Genomic DNA, 16,350 nt, shown 5'->3' with positions numbered 1-16,350 from the left:
TTCAGCACCTAAAAAGAGACTATTGTACTCCACTTAAAGCTTACAGCTGCAGTCTGTTTCTGTAATGCAGTCCTGCAATAATGTCTCTTGTCTTCGATTTCAGTTGAAAGCTAAGAGAAGTGACTGTAACTCCAAGGCGACGCAAGCCAGGAATGACTACTTGCTAACGCTAGCTGCTGCCAACGCTCACCATGACCGCTACTACCATACGGATCTACTGCACTGCATACAGGTATTTACAGAAAGAAAGAATCAAAAGGTGTTAGTTGTGTGAGAGAGAATCCACAAGTCCTTTCAACTAATATGGACATTTTAGTTGAACTGTACATTTGTAAAATAGAGTCCAGCCAGCAGCCGACTCAAGTTGGCAATGGTGTGACCACATTTTCCTTTAAGAATCTCACGCACTGATGATACCCAGAGGGAGTCTCCAGGGACGCAGGGACGCATTTTCTGGTTACAAAATTCAAAGAGGGGAGCAACTTTGATTCAAAGCTCAGTTTAGGATAAAATGTCTTTCTCTTATCGGGCCACAAACTCACACAATTTCAGTATTGGTGAACTTGTTGGAGGGGCAAACTCATGCATGAAAAAGTGATGATTTCACAGTTTTGAGTCTTCAAAGAGAGTTCTCTGGATTTATGATTTGAAAAGGCCTTATGTGAAGAGAAATCCTGCAAAATGAGCCATCCTGGTGTCTGCTCTTACCAAATGATTGGTAGGCATGAAATTATAATTTTCACAATGTTGAATGAACTGCACCAAGGCCAGGGGGATTAACAAAAAGCTTTGAGGTAGTTTGTCATTTTAAACACTGTTTTGTTGATAGAATACAAAAAGGTCATCAAAGGATAGATTCAAGTAACTTTGCAGCATCAGTGATGTTTTCATTTTCTGTGTGCAGTGAATATTTTTTTGGCCCCATAATCTGATCTGACACCTTCTGACACCTATGATATGCAACTGTGCATCACTGTGAAGTTGAATGTGTGTGTTAGGTGTTGTACATGGCAGTTGGATGTAGGTTTCATGATTTTATTAGGGTGCTCAGAGCGCAAAGTTGTCACACAGAAGCCAATTCACTGTCATCCCTCATATTTTCTTCCCCCGTCTTTGTTAGCCAAGCTGCTGTTTGTGTGTACAAACACCATGTTCCATCTGGTACTACATGACCTTTCCAGCACATACACAGAATCAAAACATCAAAAACAAATTAGACTAAAACAATTAAAGAAATCCAGGTCTGTTAATCAGTTATATTCACTAACGCAGGTAATCCACGAAAAACTGTAACAATGATACATGGATCAATACCTAAATCTGGTAATAATCTAATTGTTAGTGTGCATGCAAACACGTAGGCATACACACTTACACACATTCACACCCACACAAAATGACAGTCTGCCCTGCACATAGACCGTCATACCTCAGCTACTCTGTGGTGAATAACTGAAGCTGCTGAGTAAGGGTGATGTCATCCTTTTTAAATATTGTACAAACATGTCAGTGAAGCTCATTCATTTTTCTATCTTCTTCTCTCTCTTTGCAGGATAATTATTTCTTTGCTTTTTACCCTTCCTGTGTTTTCTTCAGCTGTCTCTTTCCCTGTCTCCATTTTTCTGTCTCTCCTTTCCCCTGCTCCCACTATCTTGCGTACTCTGCCTTAGGCATATATGAGCATCTATACTATGAGGCCAGTCTGAATAATAGATCCCTAGCTCCGAGTGACAGAAGGACAGGACTGCAGGGAAACATGCACATGCACAAATACATGCACGCAAATGCGCAAACAGAATGAGGGACATAGCTCGAGGGAAGCAATCTGCTCGTCCTCTCTCCCTCCTCTGCAGTTTGTGAATTTGTGGTGTTTACAGGTCTTCACCTGAAACTCAGTGATAACAGCACTCCCAACACAGGGGCCAAAGTCTGCATCATGAGAAAGTCTTTTCACAGGTTTGAGAGGGTGGGATACATCCAGAAACACAGCCCAGAGAGCAGACACTGATTACACAGCCAAACAAAGTATACTTAACCACAACTCTAAACATGCGACCCAGATAACATTATAGTAGCTACAGTTTATGGTCAACAGCATTTGTGGCCATCCTATGAAATCTGTTGTGCTCCTGCTTGTTGTGCAGTGTTACAGACAGCTCATTCTGTGGCGGTGAAAGTTCATCAGCTCTCATTAGCTAGATAAAGATTTTTTTCTGTCTGTGATGTTAAACCAGATAGAAGATGACTGAAAGATAATAAAATAGTTTTCCGGGGTTGATGGATGAGAAGACTTGAAATTGATAACCTTGTTTAGATCAGAAGTCCACTTCATAAATACTGACTGCTCTGAGCACTGTACCAGGATGCAGCAGTAACATATATCTTATACTGAGCTTTGCTGTCCTTGTCAATGCGACAGTTGTAGTGAAAGGGCAGACGAAGAACAGACTGCTCCACATCTCCCTCTGCTGTTGGCAGTCGATGCTGTTACTCCTGTCCCCATGCTAGACACACACACACGCACACTTCCACCTCTGCTGCCCTGTCTGGTTCTCAGTGCTGTACTTATTGTTCAGGGTGATGCAGTCATTCAACCCAAAACACACACACACACACACACACTCAAAAGTACACACCCACTGACCATGATACGGGGATGGGGTTTTTTCTGGAAGCTGACTCACTTCTTTTCAACACTACCCTAAATGGGTGAAAAGAGGAGGGGAGGAAGGGAAGAAAGGGGAAGGAGGAAATGAGCAGAATGATGGGAGAACATTTAGAGAGAAGTCAGCCAACAACCCACCCTTAATGACATAATTTCCTCGTCAATATCCCATTGTTTGATAAGTCTGTGTTGTGTATGTGCAGTTGCTACATTTGTGGGGCTCATGTGCATATTAAGAAAACGTGCTTGTGTATGTGTGTGTGTCTGTCTGTGTGAGAAAAGGACAGTTTGTAGGTGTTTGTGGGAGATTGTAGTCTTGGCCTAAAACATCCCCCTGACCAGCACTGAGTCTACACAGGTTTCTGAGTGTGCGAGCTTTTGTGAAGTACTTTGGCCAGAGGAGTGTATACGCGTCTGACTATTTGAGAGTTTGTGTGTTTGTGTGTGTGTGCGTGTGTGTGTGTGTGTGTGCGTGCGTGCGTGTGTGTGTGTGTGTGTGTGTGTGTGTGCGCATGTGTGTGTGTGTGTGTGTGTGTGTGTGTGTGTGTGTGTGTGTGTGTGTGTGTGTGTGTGTGCGCGTGCGTGCGTGTGCGCATGTGCCTGCGGTCTCTGTGTTTTGTTGAATTGGAATCTGAACCCCTTCACCTTCCCCTGCAGCTGTGGGAAGGCTATCCAAAGAACACTTCTCATACGCACACACACGCATCTCCCATACACTCATTTTTCAGTCTGCCTCTCTTTCTTGCTCTCACCCACTAATACCTTTTATACCTTTCAAATGCTCACTTTTCTCCTCCTCCTCCTCTCCATTAGTCCCTCTTTCTCTCTCTCTCCTTCTTTCCTCTCTGTCTGATCTGTCTGTTTGGCAGTGTGGCCTACAGCTTGGCAGCACTACCACAGCTCCCCATAGAAAGGCTGTTCATTTGGACTGCAAACTTCATTAAAATGTCTTTATATTGGTGCATCGGAACCTCTGATGATAAGAGCTGTCAAATGAAAACATCTGCTCACTTTCTGTCCTTCCTTGGACTTTCTGCCACCTCACTCTTGCCTCTCATTGTTTGTCTCACTCCTTCTCTATTTCCATTTCTTTCTTTCTAAGTTTAGTTTAATTCATAAAAATCTGTGTTAGACAAGAGGTAGTAGCAATGCCAGGCCAGTGGCCAGGTGCCTGTGTTTGTGTGTAACAATCCGAGTTTGAACACTTAACTCCTTTAAACTAAACCATTTTTATTTTTGATTTCAATTACTCTGGATGATTAGACCTTGAGTCAAGTTAATGCTGGGAATTTCTTGGAATAAATATGATGTCACAAGTCACAATAAGAGCAATAACAGGATAAAGTGTCCCGCCCATAAAGGTGCAACAAAAAATAGAGGAAGAGACAGAGGAAGGGAGATCAAGCACAGCCTGTGCATGCCAACGCAGTCTAATCAGGCAACGTAACATCTGTGTAGTCTGTCTGTCTTGTCCTTTGTTGTGGAATTCACAGTTTAAGTGGTTTTTGGTGGTGATATTTTTTGGCAGTTTGCCAAACGATAAAAAAGGTTGCCTGTTTTCATTGGAACAAATAGCTGTGAACTGGAATATTATATGTAGGCTGTTGTGTCTCTTCCTAAAATGTATTTAAGACTTTGTAAACATGCCTTTTACAAAGTGCCTTTAGGAGAAACACTGTTGAAACTCTTTTACTTCTTTCGTGTTCAGACCTTGTTGCCTAAGTTAAACAAACTGGTGCAACTTTATAACCTACACAACCCTGAAGGTGAAGCGTTCCTCCAGGCTCAAAAACAACAGGGACAGGAAGGACACAGGCATTGTCACGGTCAGGCTCCCGGCTACAGAGTAGCTGAATGATTGCTGGAAGTTTGATGATGAGAAATAAGGCGCTACTGTGTACGGTGAAAATTCAATGACCTGTCACATCTGGATGACTGCAGAATAAAAATGATTACATTGCTAAAGCGTTTGTAGTAACTGGCTTTATTCACCTCCTCTTTGACCCTCTTTTCTCTCTTCTGTCTGTCTCTTTCTTGGTGTCTCTTCCTGATTCACTTGTACTTATTATGAAGGATTATGTAAATACATTGAATTAATCCTTTCTTAACTGTAACCCTTGGTCCTTCTCTCTCTCTCTGTCTCTGTCCTCCAGGCCTTGGATGGCAGGATCTATGAGCATGTGAAAGACTACCTGGTAGCACTGTGTCGTACAGAGCTAGAGGCCTCCCAAGCTACACACAACACCTTCCAGTTCCTGTTGGACAAATCCACCAGGGTGAGTCAGATGTGGTGAGAGACACAGACTTTCTGTGCTCATTTATAAATTAGTGCTTGCAGAAATACTGTGTTTTTTGGTCTCAAAACAGGTGCTGTTGGCAGTACCCATCAATCTTCTTGACATAATAGTCTGATCAAAATGCTTATTTTGCAAAAAGCATGTATGTCCTCAGAGAAATGAATGGGACGCCTTGATATTTTGAATTCAAGTGTGATTGCTAGGCACTATTTTTCTTACATTACTTGGTAGGGGGAATGGGATCTTATATATATATGGCCAAGTATTGTTTGCAGTCAGCATTTTAACAAAAACTATTTGTTTTTGTTTTTGTCCTATATTTTAGTGCATCTTTTTGTCCTTTGTTGTGTGTCTTCATAAAGCTTGCAGTGTATTCCAACAGAAACTGAAACACAAAGGCAAAGTAATGGATTTGCTACCAAAACAACACAATGTGACACAGTGTGTGCAGAGAAGGTAGCAGAATTCTCAGTATATCATCACTTGCATCTAGTCAGCTGTGTTACAGTATCTACCTGGCTTTGGGGCTCATACTTACCTAGTTATATTAGTTTTTGTACTTAAAAGTCTACAGGAACTTGACCATGCTACGAGCCCAACTCGCAAGCTCTTTGACCTAACATAGATGCCTTTAAAGCAATACACAAATCAAAAACTCTATGTATCTATGTATGAGAATGAAATACTCACCCACTGTAGGTCTGAAATGCAGCTGTAAAAAGTTTGTAGTTTGCTCCTTCACTGGAGAAAAGACGTTGAGGTCAGCGTGGAGTCACTGGGGTTACGGTTTCCGATGCTGACAAGTTTTCACTGCAGGAAACCCGGACGCGAATGCCCCTGATTAACTGTCTTCTCCTGTATTCCTCTCAGATAATACAGGAGTTCAACCAGCAGTTGTTCATGCAGGAGAATCCAGTATTTCACAAAGCACACGACTTCCAGTTCCAGCCTAGCGAATGTGATACGGTGAGACACACACAGCCTCGCACACATCCGCTGTATTCATATCCACACACAGGCAGCTTTGTGCTTTTGTACTTGGAGAAGTTTGTTATTGAAGTTGTTTGAATATGAACCTGTTCACAGGACAGTCATTCTATTTCTCCTGTCCTTGTCTTTGTCAAACACACACACACATTCTTGTCTCACTATAGTTGTGAGGACATTCCTTTTCATAATACATTACCTAGCCCCAGCCGTTGCCCTAACCCTAATCTAAACCTCATTTTAACCTGAACCTTAAAACCTCAGTCTTAAACCTCAAACAGCCTTTATAGATGTGAGGACTGGCCAAAATAACCTCACAATGCCAAAATGTCCTCACAAGGATGCTATCAAACCAAAACAGATCCACACAACCATAGAAAGACATGCACACACACACACACACACACAGATCATAATCACAGTAATCTGTGGCTCAAGTCACTAGCTCATCTCAATCAGTTGAATCACTGAAAGAGAATTTGCATACCTTCATTGTCATGATTTTAGAGAATGCCGTTGATACATTTGGGGCTGAGAGGCTTGAAATCAGAGAGGCAAAGCTCTGATCATTCCTTTTCTCTAGAGAGATCTTTAGCTCTTTTGTCTTGAGCCTTTGGAGATGTCTTTGCATTAACAATTCAGGATGGAGTTGTCCAGTTAACTAGCGTCTGGTGATAGCATGACAGAAGCACGAATCTACTCTCTGTTCTAATTTTAATCATTTTAATACCAAATGGTGTGTGTCCATTGGGAACTTCTCTTTGTAGTCTTAGATTTTGTTCTATCATTTATACAAGCTGAGCTAAAAATCTTCAAATCAAGCAGTTGCCGAATATTTCATGTTGTTGTCAATAGATCAGTCTCTGTGTGATCATAGTGTAGCTGTGGGAATCAATCTGTCTCACCCCCACCTCCGGGGACTTGTTAAGTATTGCTGGCTAAAAAAGAGAAATCTCCCAGTGGACACTGGTCCTAATTCCTCTATACAGTAGCTCTCCTTTTCTCCTGTGTCTGAGTCATTTTGTGCTCTCTTGCCTCTCAGTTTCTTTCTATCTTTCACACTCTCACTGTGCCAATTTCTCTTTCCCTCTCTGATCTGTTTCTTTTTTCTCTGGTATTCTAACATTTCTCTGTGTAACAATGTGCAATTCCTTCCCTCTGTCTTCCTAATCCTGTTCAACCTTTGCTAACACTTTTCCCCAAACTTTTTTTTCCATTAACTCCTCCTTGTATTTGTGTGTCTGTGTGCTTGCACTGCTGCTCTCGGGTGCGTGGGTGCGTGGGCGCTTGTGTGCTTGTCTGTGTGTATGTGTGTGCGCGCCAGACTCTGAGCTCGGTGCAGCAGTTGGTGGACATTGAGCCGTCGCCCGTCAGTGCCATGAGAATGACCCTGGCACAGGTAGTCTTAACTGTTGTTAGCATTCCCATCTTCATTCCTGACACAAACCATGGACCATCTACTCCATTCATTTCCTAATACATTTATCTCTCCTGGTGATATTTATTTGTTTTTAAGATATTTATATTTATTTGTCGTTATTACTTTAGGAAATGTTTAGTTGTTTCCTTAATAATGCATTTCAACCTTATGATTTTGGACTGTGATTAACATTTTTGCATGACAATGGTAATATATGAATACACTATGTCTATATGTGCATTGTATTTGCACTCTCTGCCTAATTAGAATGCTTACATATAAAGTGCTAAGATGGGCAGTGCTATCTTCCCTGAGTTAACCCTAATTGACTTCAAACAGTCAAACAGACAGTATGTCTGTCAGTGTGGACCCATCCCTGTTCCTAAACAGAACATTGAGCAGACAGTAGGGCATGTCCAGTTAGTGTCAACAGAAAGGAGTTTTTATACAGGGGACTGTGAACATGAACGCGCAAAATGTTTGTACACAGAAACGCTATGAGAAAAGAGATTCACAGACTTTGCACTCACATCGATACAAAGGGTTATTTCACTGGGCAAAAATATAATCGTTGTGTCCATTTGTCACAGGGCCATGACCATGACTGTTGCATGCTGCAGCATAACCACCGAGGTGTGGCTACAATTACACTTATGACTTCATGGCCATTGCAAGTGGAAAAAAATTATAACGAACGTGACAAATATGTGTTAGTCTCTAAATAAATAACTGGTTTAGACTTTGTAACCTTAGTTGTAACTTGAGTGTGGCTGTCCTTTTAAACAACAAAACAGCAATCAGACCAGAGTAAAGAACAGCAATTGTATTTCACGTGTCTTATTTAATAACTTATATAAATTCATAATTCAGCTATTACTACTGTGACTGTTTCAAATTATCCTACCTTCCCTACCTTATCTAGCAACCATTACACTTGTGCTTTCAAATGGATACACTGTGAATCCATCATTTTTTGGGAGTAAAATAAGACTAATTGTCTTTGTTGCAGCATTATTACTGTAAGAGCTCTCATATCATAGCCTGCATTTCTTGTTGCTCTATAATAATGAAACAAGAGAGCTGCATTTGCTGGATTACTGAATACCGCTGTTATGACAGTGAGATCACAGCACGATAATGCTGTCATACTGTCAGGTTGGTGAGCAACGCAGTCCCAGCACCAGATGATTCATCAGATGCTGTAACCTTGTTGCATCATCTGTTGAAATATCACTATGCTCTCATATCCCTCCTGTAGACAGATGAGTCAAATTTTTGGTGTGTGTGATTTTTATTTGCCCATTTGTTTTGCATATTTTCGATTCTGTTTTCAATTCGTACCACCTCACCAAAATCAAGCTGCATGCTGAATGTGAATATGTGAAAGTCCAAACAGTAAGGAAGGTTGTTCTTTTAAGTACCTGCATCTGCAAGCAGCATTTCATAAAGCCAAAAACTGTGGGTTCACAGGTGCTAAATGTCAAATAATGCTCAAACTAAGACTAAAACAAAATTGGATTTCGGATGTATTTGCCATAGTCAGGAGCTACTTCTTTCTGCTCTTCTGCAGGTTATTCAGACACCCTGGAGTCTCAGGCTCCCACTGCTTTTAAAAATCCATTAAAACAGCTTACACAGAAATACTGCTACAGGTGCTGTTCAACATGATGTATTATATTTGTCAAGACAGCGGTGTGTCTCTGCAAGCTGTGGAGAGAAATCCGTTTATAGAAAACAATGGGAGCCTGCGACTTGTGTGAAATGATGCAAACCTGCAATAGAACAGACAATAGTAGCTTCTTACTGTGGCAAAAACATCACTGGATTGAAAATAACATTTTTAAAAAGTCTTGTTTTTAAAAAAGTACACATAACCAGCCCATCAGCTGTTTCACACTGACCAAGAGAACATTTGAATGAAGGTTTAAAAATGGCCTTAAAATAAAATAGTTATAGTTTAGAATTTAGAAATAGAAAGAATGACTTTTTACAAGCTTACCGCCACATACCAGAGAAACCAGAAAGTTGATGTACAGAATGAAGATCCTAAAAAAAAAAATACCAGCAGAAATGAAAGTCACTCAAAGGTCACATCAAAGGATAAGATTCAGAGTTTTTGTTTGGCAGCATTCACGTTTTCCCTTCAACATGTAGATACTGGTGGGACATTTGAAAGAAACCCTTATTTACTCTCTTAAGTCCAATAATATACCAATAATTTTAGCGAACTATCAAGACACAAATTAGCTGAGCTGTCTCCGTGACATGTCAGTTTAGAGCCACTGTTTAAATCCAGTTTTCTGCCTCTCTGCCTTAGCTCCCTGCCATGCTCCCTTGCCTGAACGTAATTAAGCTGTAAATCTCCAGTGTAATGCTCTTCGTTTCACACCTATACTTAGCCAGATTTATGCCCTCTTGTTACTGAAGCAGCACATAATTAATAGATATGATGTGCATGGAAACGTGCAATTAAAATATCTTGTACTTTAGTCTGGCTAACACTCTTTTATTATCAGATTATGGGAACCCCAGCCTCTCAGGTCTCTAAACACACATCAGTGACACTGAGTGTGTGTACATCCTGAGGCTCGGTTTATTTTTGTTGGAAGTGGGATTTTTGTCTGCCTAAGTCCAAAATAGATGTCATACTTTACATTTTTGCTGAAATGCCGCAGAATTTACCAGCACTCTATAAATGTGGTAAACTTGTCATTTCCACAAAACACAGATGGAAGTTAAGGTTTTGCATTGATTTAATTTGATTTTGGACAATAATAGCACATATTTCTTTTCCTTTAAAGCCCCTGGGAACTTGGGAACTTGGCTTCAAATCTGAAGTAATGTTCTGTAATATAAAAAATGACTAAATAAGCAACAAGATAAAGAAATGTTTTTGTTAACACTTTGTTTAACACTCAAAAACGCAAATAATCTTCATCAGCACTGTGTTTGATTCACGTTGCTAAATTCTGATTGGTCTTGCTTTACTCTTTTTTTCCAAACTAAGCCCTGCCCTCTTCAGACGAGCGAGAAAAACACAGAGACAAAGAGAAATACAGAAATCTCCCATGTGAAATAATAAGATGTGTTTTAATTTTGACAAAAATAGCGCAGTCATGTCTCATGTTCATTCCATTGCTCATAGTGAGAAGCTGACTGAAAAAATAAGAAAAAATCTTTAGAATAAAAATTATTGGTAAGTTGTGGATTACTGACTAGGCCTTAGAGACACATTTAATACATTAGTCCAGGAAGAGAAATTGCCACATGGTTATAATTGATTTTGAATGTTTTTTTATTGGATGTTTTTTTAACAGGCCCACATATGTGCTTTTGTATGTAAAAAAGAAAAAGGCCTGTTGCCGTGTACCTCCTGCCGTCTCACAGAAACACACACTCACACAGACATTCTCACACACTCACGCTCTTTCACATGTGATTTTAATAACAGCTATTTCGTTCCAAGAGGATAACAATAGAGCTTTGCATCACACACTGCCTTAATTATGTGAGAGGGAAACAATCTTTCTCACACACTTTCTTTAGCTTAATTAACAGCTTCTGCATTTCAAACACCTTGTGCTGTTATCGCTGATACTGTACTTATGTGTGCACATGTGTATGTGTGTGTTTACCCATGACTGGTATGTGTGTATGCGTGCGTGTTTGTCCATATTAGAGTCGGCAGCTGGAGTCGGAGACAGGGACAACGGAGGAGCACAGTCTGAACAAGGAGGCAAGGAAATGGGCAACCAGAGTGGCCAGGGAACACAAGAATATCATTCACTACAAGAGAGTAAGATATCGCACATACCCATTTTAGAAATACAATATCTGAAAACACATATACACACTGTTTCTAATCAGGTTATGCGTTTGTGTGTGTTGTTGTCAGTCTCTGGAGGAGTGTGAGAGCCATGGCTTGCCCGCCACAGAGCAAGGCAGACTAGATCTGGAGCTGAAGATAGAAGACACCAAAGAAAACATACGCAAAGCTGAGGTCTGTGACTCAGATTGTCAACATTTATTTTTGCTAGCGAAAGTTACTTTACAGAGAATAAATTATAGGAAAGTTTCCCTTAGCAGTGTTGCCTAATCGTCTGTGTTTAAACCCGACTCTTTCTGTGCCAAGTCTGCGTGTTCTCCCCATGTTCATACGGGTTTTGTCTGGATACTCCGTTTTCCTCTCACAATCCAAAGACACGCAGGGTCAGGTGAACTGGTAACATATTTTGGGTGCAATCAGTGGCAGTTGGCTTTCAGTCTGCTCATCAGCACAGCTAATCTAGCAGGGTGCAATTAACAAACATGACCCTGGATTGATCAGTCCACCTTTCACATTGTGGGAGATGTCAAATCACTCAAGTAGTTCGACCATTCTCATCCACAAAGCCCGATAATTCCCTGCTGTGATTTTGTTGCATTCTGTTCAATTGTAGGGGTTGTGACAATACACAGGTGTGATAGCAGTACAGCTATAAAAATCTCAGCGATTATATTTGAACTATCAAATCTAATGCTGGGAATGGCATTTTATTGTTCTCTTTTTTAAATTTCTTGCTCTTTTGGCTTTTTTTTCATCCACCCCTCTGTCTTTCCTTCCTTCTTAGCATCTTTTTCTTCATGTTGTGTTCCCGTTCTCTTTCTTTTCTTTCTACACCTCTCAGCCTTTCCACTTGCAGAGATATCTATCATTTATGTATTGATTCTCACAGATTAAACGCGTCACACTATGAATGAGAACATTGCATCATCCCTCCGTTCTTTCTCTGTTTTCTCTCGAAAATATCTGCACTGTTTTGGCTTTTTTTTTTTATCTCTGCCCTTCAATTTAATTTTCTTCCTTCACTCTTGCTTAGCTTGTTCTCTCCCTACTGTTGCCTCTTTGCCTCTACACTACCTTTCTTGTCAGGCTTACACATATCTGGCACCCTCTGCTGTCAGGTTTGGTAAAAAAACAATACTTCATTCTTGATATTGCCTTCTGTGTGGTCACTATTTCACTATACTTTCTTTTTATCCTCTGAGATATTCTCTGCAAATTATTGGTTAAGCGTATGTTGTGTAGTTGAACTGCTTTCAGGTGATAGATAAATTCTAATTCAGTCTACATTACACTGCAAGGATATTTTAGCAACACCATCAGTAGCTTGTGATCTCACTCTCTACAGAATAATTCAGTGCAAACATGTGACCACACCACCTTTTTCCTACCCCACCCTCTCAGTCTTCCTCTCTGCCTCAGTCTCCCTCGCTCACACTGTCTGTCAGCTATTCTTTGCTTTTCTCAGCCAGCATTACCTTGAGTAAGATGATGAATATTTTATGAGCTCATTTGGTACAAATGGCCTCATCACACAGCTCTTATCACAGAATTATAAAGGGACTGAAAGCAGTACAAAAGACATTATCCAAGTTTGATTACAGCATTATCTGGATAGTGACAGTGCCATTCTTTCCTTTAACATGAAGTCCCATCTTCATCCCATCAAGTGTTTTGCAGTAGCCATTTCAACACCTTATCAGCAATAAAACGAAACTAGGCCTATATTTAGAATGGAGAATTAGTAGTAAAGAAGACAACCTCCGGTGAATATCGATTTGTGGATTAGAAGATATTTTTCAGGCACCTTTACTCGTTAAAGAAATGCATGACGATGTGCTTTGCTGGGTAATATTCCATGTTTCTGTTTGGGACCATCATCAGCTAAAAACTCATTGGTATTTCAGAAGCACCATGCCTGAAAGCTTAAGCACATGAAGTTGCTACCAGCCAGTGAGAGAGAGTGATATCATAGTTGGCTTCACTACCTGTCCTCATTTACTGATTTTTCATAAATTGCCTAGTTTCATTGTGACAGCATCTTAAACGGTTTGACAACCAAGTTTCAAAATCAATGTTTAGAGTCGATGCTCTGTCTGTGCTAAAATGTAACCATTATTTACTGCCTGTCAAACTGCAGGCAAATCTGTGAAGAAGATTCAAGTTTAAGGTTCATTTGAAGAAGAGTTTTATTCACCCAAGCCTCTCATTTTAATCTACATACAGTCCTAAGAGTAATGTCAGAAGGTTTCTTGTTTTGTCCCACAGTTTTCCATCAGAATACGGTATGGAAAACAAGAAAGCATAATAAGAGCCTTGAATCGTGTACAGATTTCAAGAGCTTGCAGGCCTGTTTGTTGTCCATCAAAACTGTTTATTCAGAGTGTATGGTTATTTTAAGAATATCTTAAAAAGCCAGAGAGGCTGTTGCCTTTATTGTCATAGCTAGACACAATAGTAGGTTGGATTGGGTGTTGTTCACATTGTTATGGGGGAAGAGTAAGGGGTAATTTCATTTCTTGTTATATGGTCATGGAAGACTTATCAAAAGAAGCAGCACAAATCTTTGAAGTTCAAATATCTCTCTAGTTGTTTTTAAATCTTAAAATCTGTTCTGCAGTGCTCAACACTATGAACTTTGGTCTTCAGAGCCATCCTCTTTTTCTTGCCTCAATTTCAGTGGAATCAATAAACACTGATAGAAACAGCAGAGTTATGAATTCTCTGCTCTTCAGATGCTGGTCTGATTTTATGGGCTCTGTCTGAGAGCTTGATAAAAGACTCTGGATTCTGAAACTAGAGACTGCGCTTGTCTTTCTTCAAAATTACTTGAATAGTTATTACCATTACAAAAATGTCACAGCATGATTATGTGATACATATTACAATAGAAGTCAAGTGAAAATTACCATAACATAAATGTGATGTGTTATATATTTTTTTATATATTAAATATAATGACAGTGTGCCCCAGGCTAACCCTACTACTCTACTGGAGCTTTTCGTTATAAATAAAACAACATACGTCAGAGATGAAGCGAAATCAAGTGAACATAAGGCATTAGGATGACTCTGCAGCACATTCCTTGTCTTCTTGAGAAAAAATAAATCTATGAGACAAAAAAGAAATTTGATTCTTACTGCCTGAAGCCAGTGTGAGATTTAATAAGCTCTAACTAGCTGATTTTAGGCTCAGAGAGATTGATATTAAATGTACATGGCATCTGCACATTTCCCATACATGCAAACATACAGTATATATGTGTGTGTATGTGTGTGTGTGTGTGTGTGTACATTTCATTTTATTTCATCAAAGCTCTAGCTTAAAGAGATGAAGGGATTTTCCTGACGTACTTGTATAGTAAATTGTATTTATACAGTGTACAGTATCTCATCGTTCTTGCATTCATACAGTAAAGCAGAAATACACTAGAAATTCTCCATATTAAAATTATGTAATTATTGGCCTGTCTGCTTTCCTCTTTCTGAGGAGGTTCTTAGAGGATGAGAGAGTGAGAACAGTTCAGGCAATAGGCTGTCTTCATGTTAATGAGCTGTTGATGGCTGTTCTCAAACTGGCTTGAGACAGTCTGGCCTCATTAACACATGGCGTCAAAATCTTTCAGAAACAAAAGAGGCATCAAAATAGAGACAAGATTGCACTTCCGGACACTTTCCAGCACAAGCAAACAAAATTAATTAGGACTTGAAAATTGATTGGATATGTCTCCTCATTTTATCTGCATTGACATGTTAGCACCTTTGGTAAATAGAATATGGACACAATCACGAAAATGTGTCCACAAGCACCATATTTTTTGGTTATTGAAACACAAAGCACATATTATGTCTATAAAAGCAGGCCAATATTTCTGCTATTGTATTGTGAAGCAAACTGCTGTACATATTTACAAAAAGCATCTGGTAGCATCACTTTTTAAAGAGCACCACAATTCTTAATGTTTTAAGTTAGCCATGATTCAGAATAATGCAGTATTAGTTGTGGTCAGGCAACTGAGTTTCTCTCTTCATCTGTTTTTCTGTCGACCTTTCTGTCGGTTTTATTGATTACAGCTGGACTGTCTCGCTGTCTAGGGCTGTGTGGTCTTTCCACCAGTGATCTATACCCGCACCCCAACCGCTCATTCTGTTGACTTCAACTGATGAATGTACTGTTGCACATTCTTTTAAACATAAGTGCCTGACAGTGTATTGGCAAATATTTCAACTTTTCTGCTCTTTAATGCGGTGTATTAATGGTCCAACACCAGCAGCAGCAGCAAAGGCTGATGCTTTCCTCTAGCATTTATTGGGTGCTGTTAACGGAAAGAAAAAGACTGAGGCATTAAAGGGGCTCAGGTACTTTATTGATCAAAGCTGGGGAGTCTGTCTTGACAGTGTGTCTGTCTGTCTGTTAGTGTGGGAGGGAGCTCAGCTATCAATCTGCTCTGTCAGCATCAGTGAGAAAGGAAAGAAGTGGGTGATGAAGGAGCAAATTGATGAAAATGGTGAGCGACTGCAGGAAAAAAAAAGGATGAGAGATGAAAGTGAAAGCTGAGGAGGCGAGACAGACTGAATGTAAATCTCAGGAGTTTCCCTACTGGTGGTTAAAGTCTCTTCATATTGTCTCATTAGGAAAGAACACAGCACATGTCCAGTGTTCACAGCTCATTAAAAGAAAGTACAGCAAGTTTTGAGGGACTACATGACACAAATTCAACACGTTTTCGGCTGCAGATCCAGTTCACAGCCCTGCTCCGTCACTCAACTGTGCTGCATGTGATTAAATAGGCCCAAAAAAACTGAAGCATCAAGACAATAGTTTTTCCACAGCCATTTAAAGATGGCTTTGAGGTTCAAATTGAAAACCACTTCAGTTCAGCTTAAAAAATAATAACTGTGTTTCATGACTAGTGACAGTTGCTTATTGTAATGTCTGCTGTGATAGACAGGTTCACTCAAGGTCCTTCTCCCTGTATCAGTTCAAGAAACGCGTTTTATGTGAGAAATGGCTCCCATCTGAGTGCTTACTGTATATGGAGATGCTTGCTAATAGCTAATTACAATGGTATTGCCTGCAGTCTGTGTTTGTTTTGTTTCAGCATCATGTCTTAAAAAAAAAAATTGTGTTTTTCCATCTGTGCTGGTATAAGGGGCG

At 40.0% G+C, this 16,350-nt stretch overlaps 1 protein-coding gene across 1 annotated transcript in view; it reads left to right on the top strand.

Moving 5' to 3' along the window:
* The window catches only part of LOC121187200 (F-BAR and double SH3 domains protein 2-like), a 61,839-nt gene that overhangs the window by 31,658 nt on the left and 13,831 nt on the right, over positions 1-16,350 (top strand). The window contains exons 8-12 of the mRNA XM_041046356.1: positions 104-232; positions 4,819-4,941; positions 5,833-5,928; positions 11,049-11,165; positions 11,265-11,369. Of these exons, the coding sequence (XP_040902290.1) occupies positions 104-232; positions 4,819-4,941; positions 5,833-5,928; positions 11,049-11,165; positions 11,265-11,369 (570 nt within the window). The remainder of the gene's footprint in view (positions 1-103; positions 233-4,818; positions 4,942-5,832; positions 5,929-11,048; positions 11,166-11,264; positions 11,370-16,350) is intronic.

This window comes from Toxotes jaculatrix, chromosome 9 (genome assembly GCF_017976425.1).
Source record: "Toxotes jaculatrix isolate fToxJac2 chromosome 9, fToxJac2.pri, whole genome shotgun sequence".
Lineage (NCBI taxonomy): Eukaryota > Metazoa > Chordata > Actinopteri > Toxotidae > Toxotes > Toxotes jaculatrix.
The sequence above is the reverse complement of the archived record's forward strand: the minus strand, read 5'-3'. Positions and strand labels throughout refer to the sequence as shown.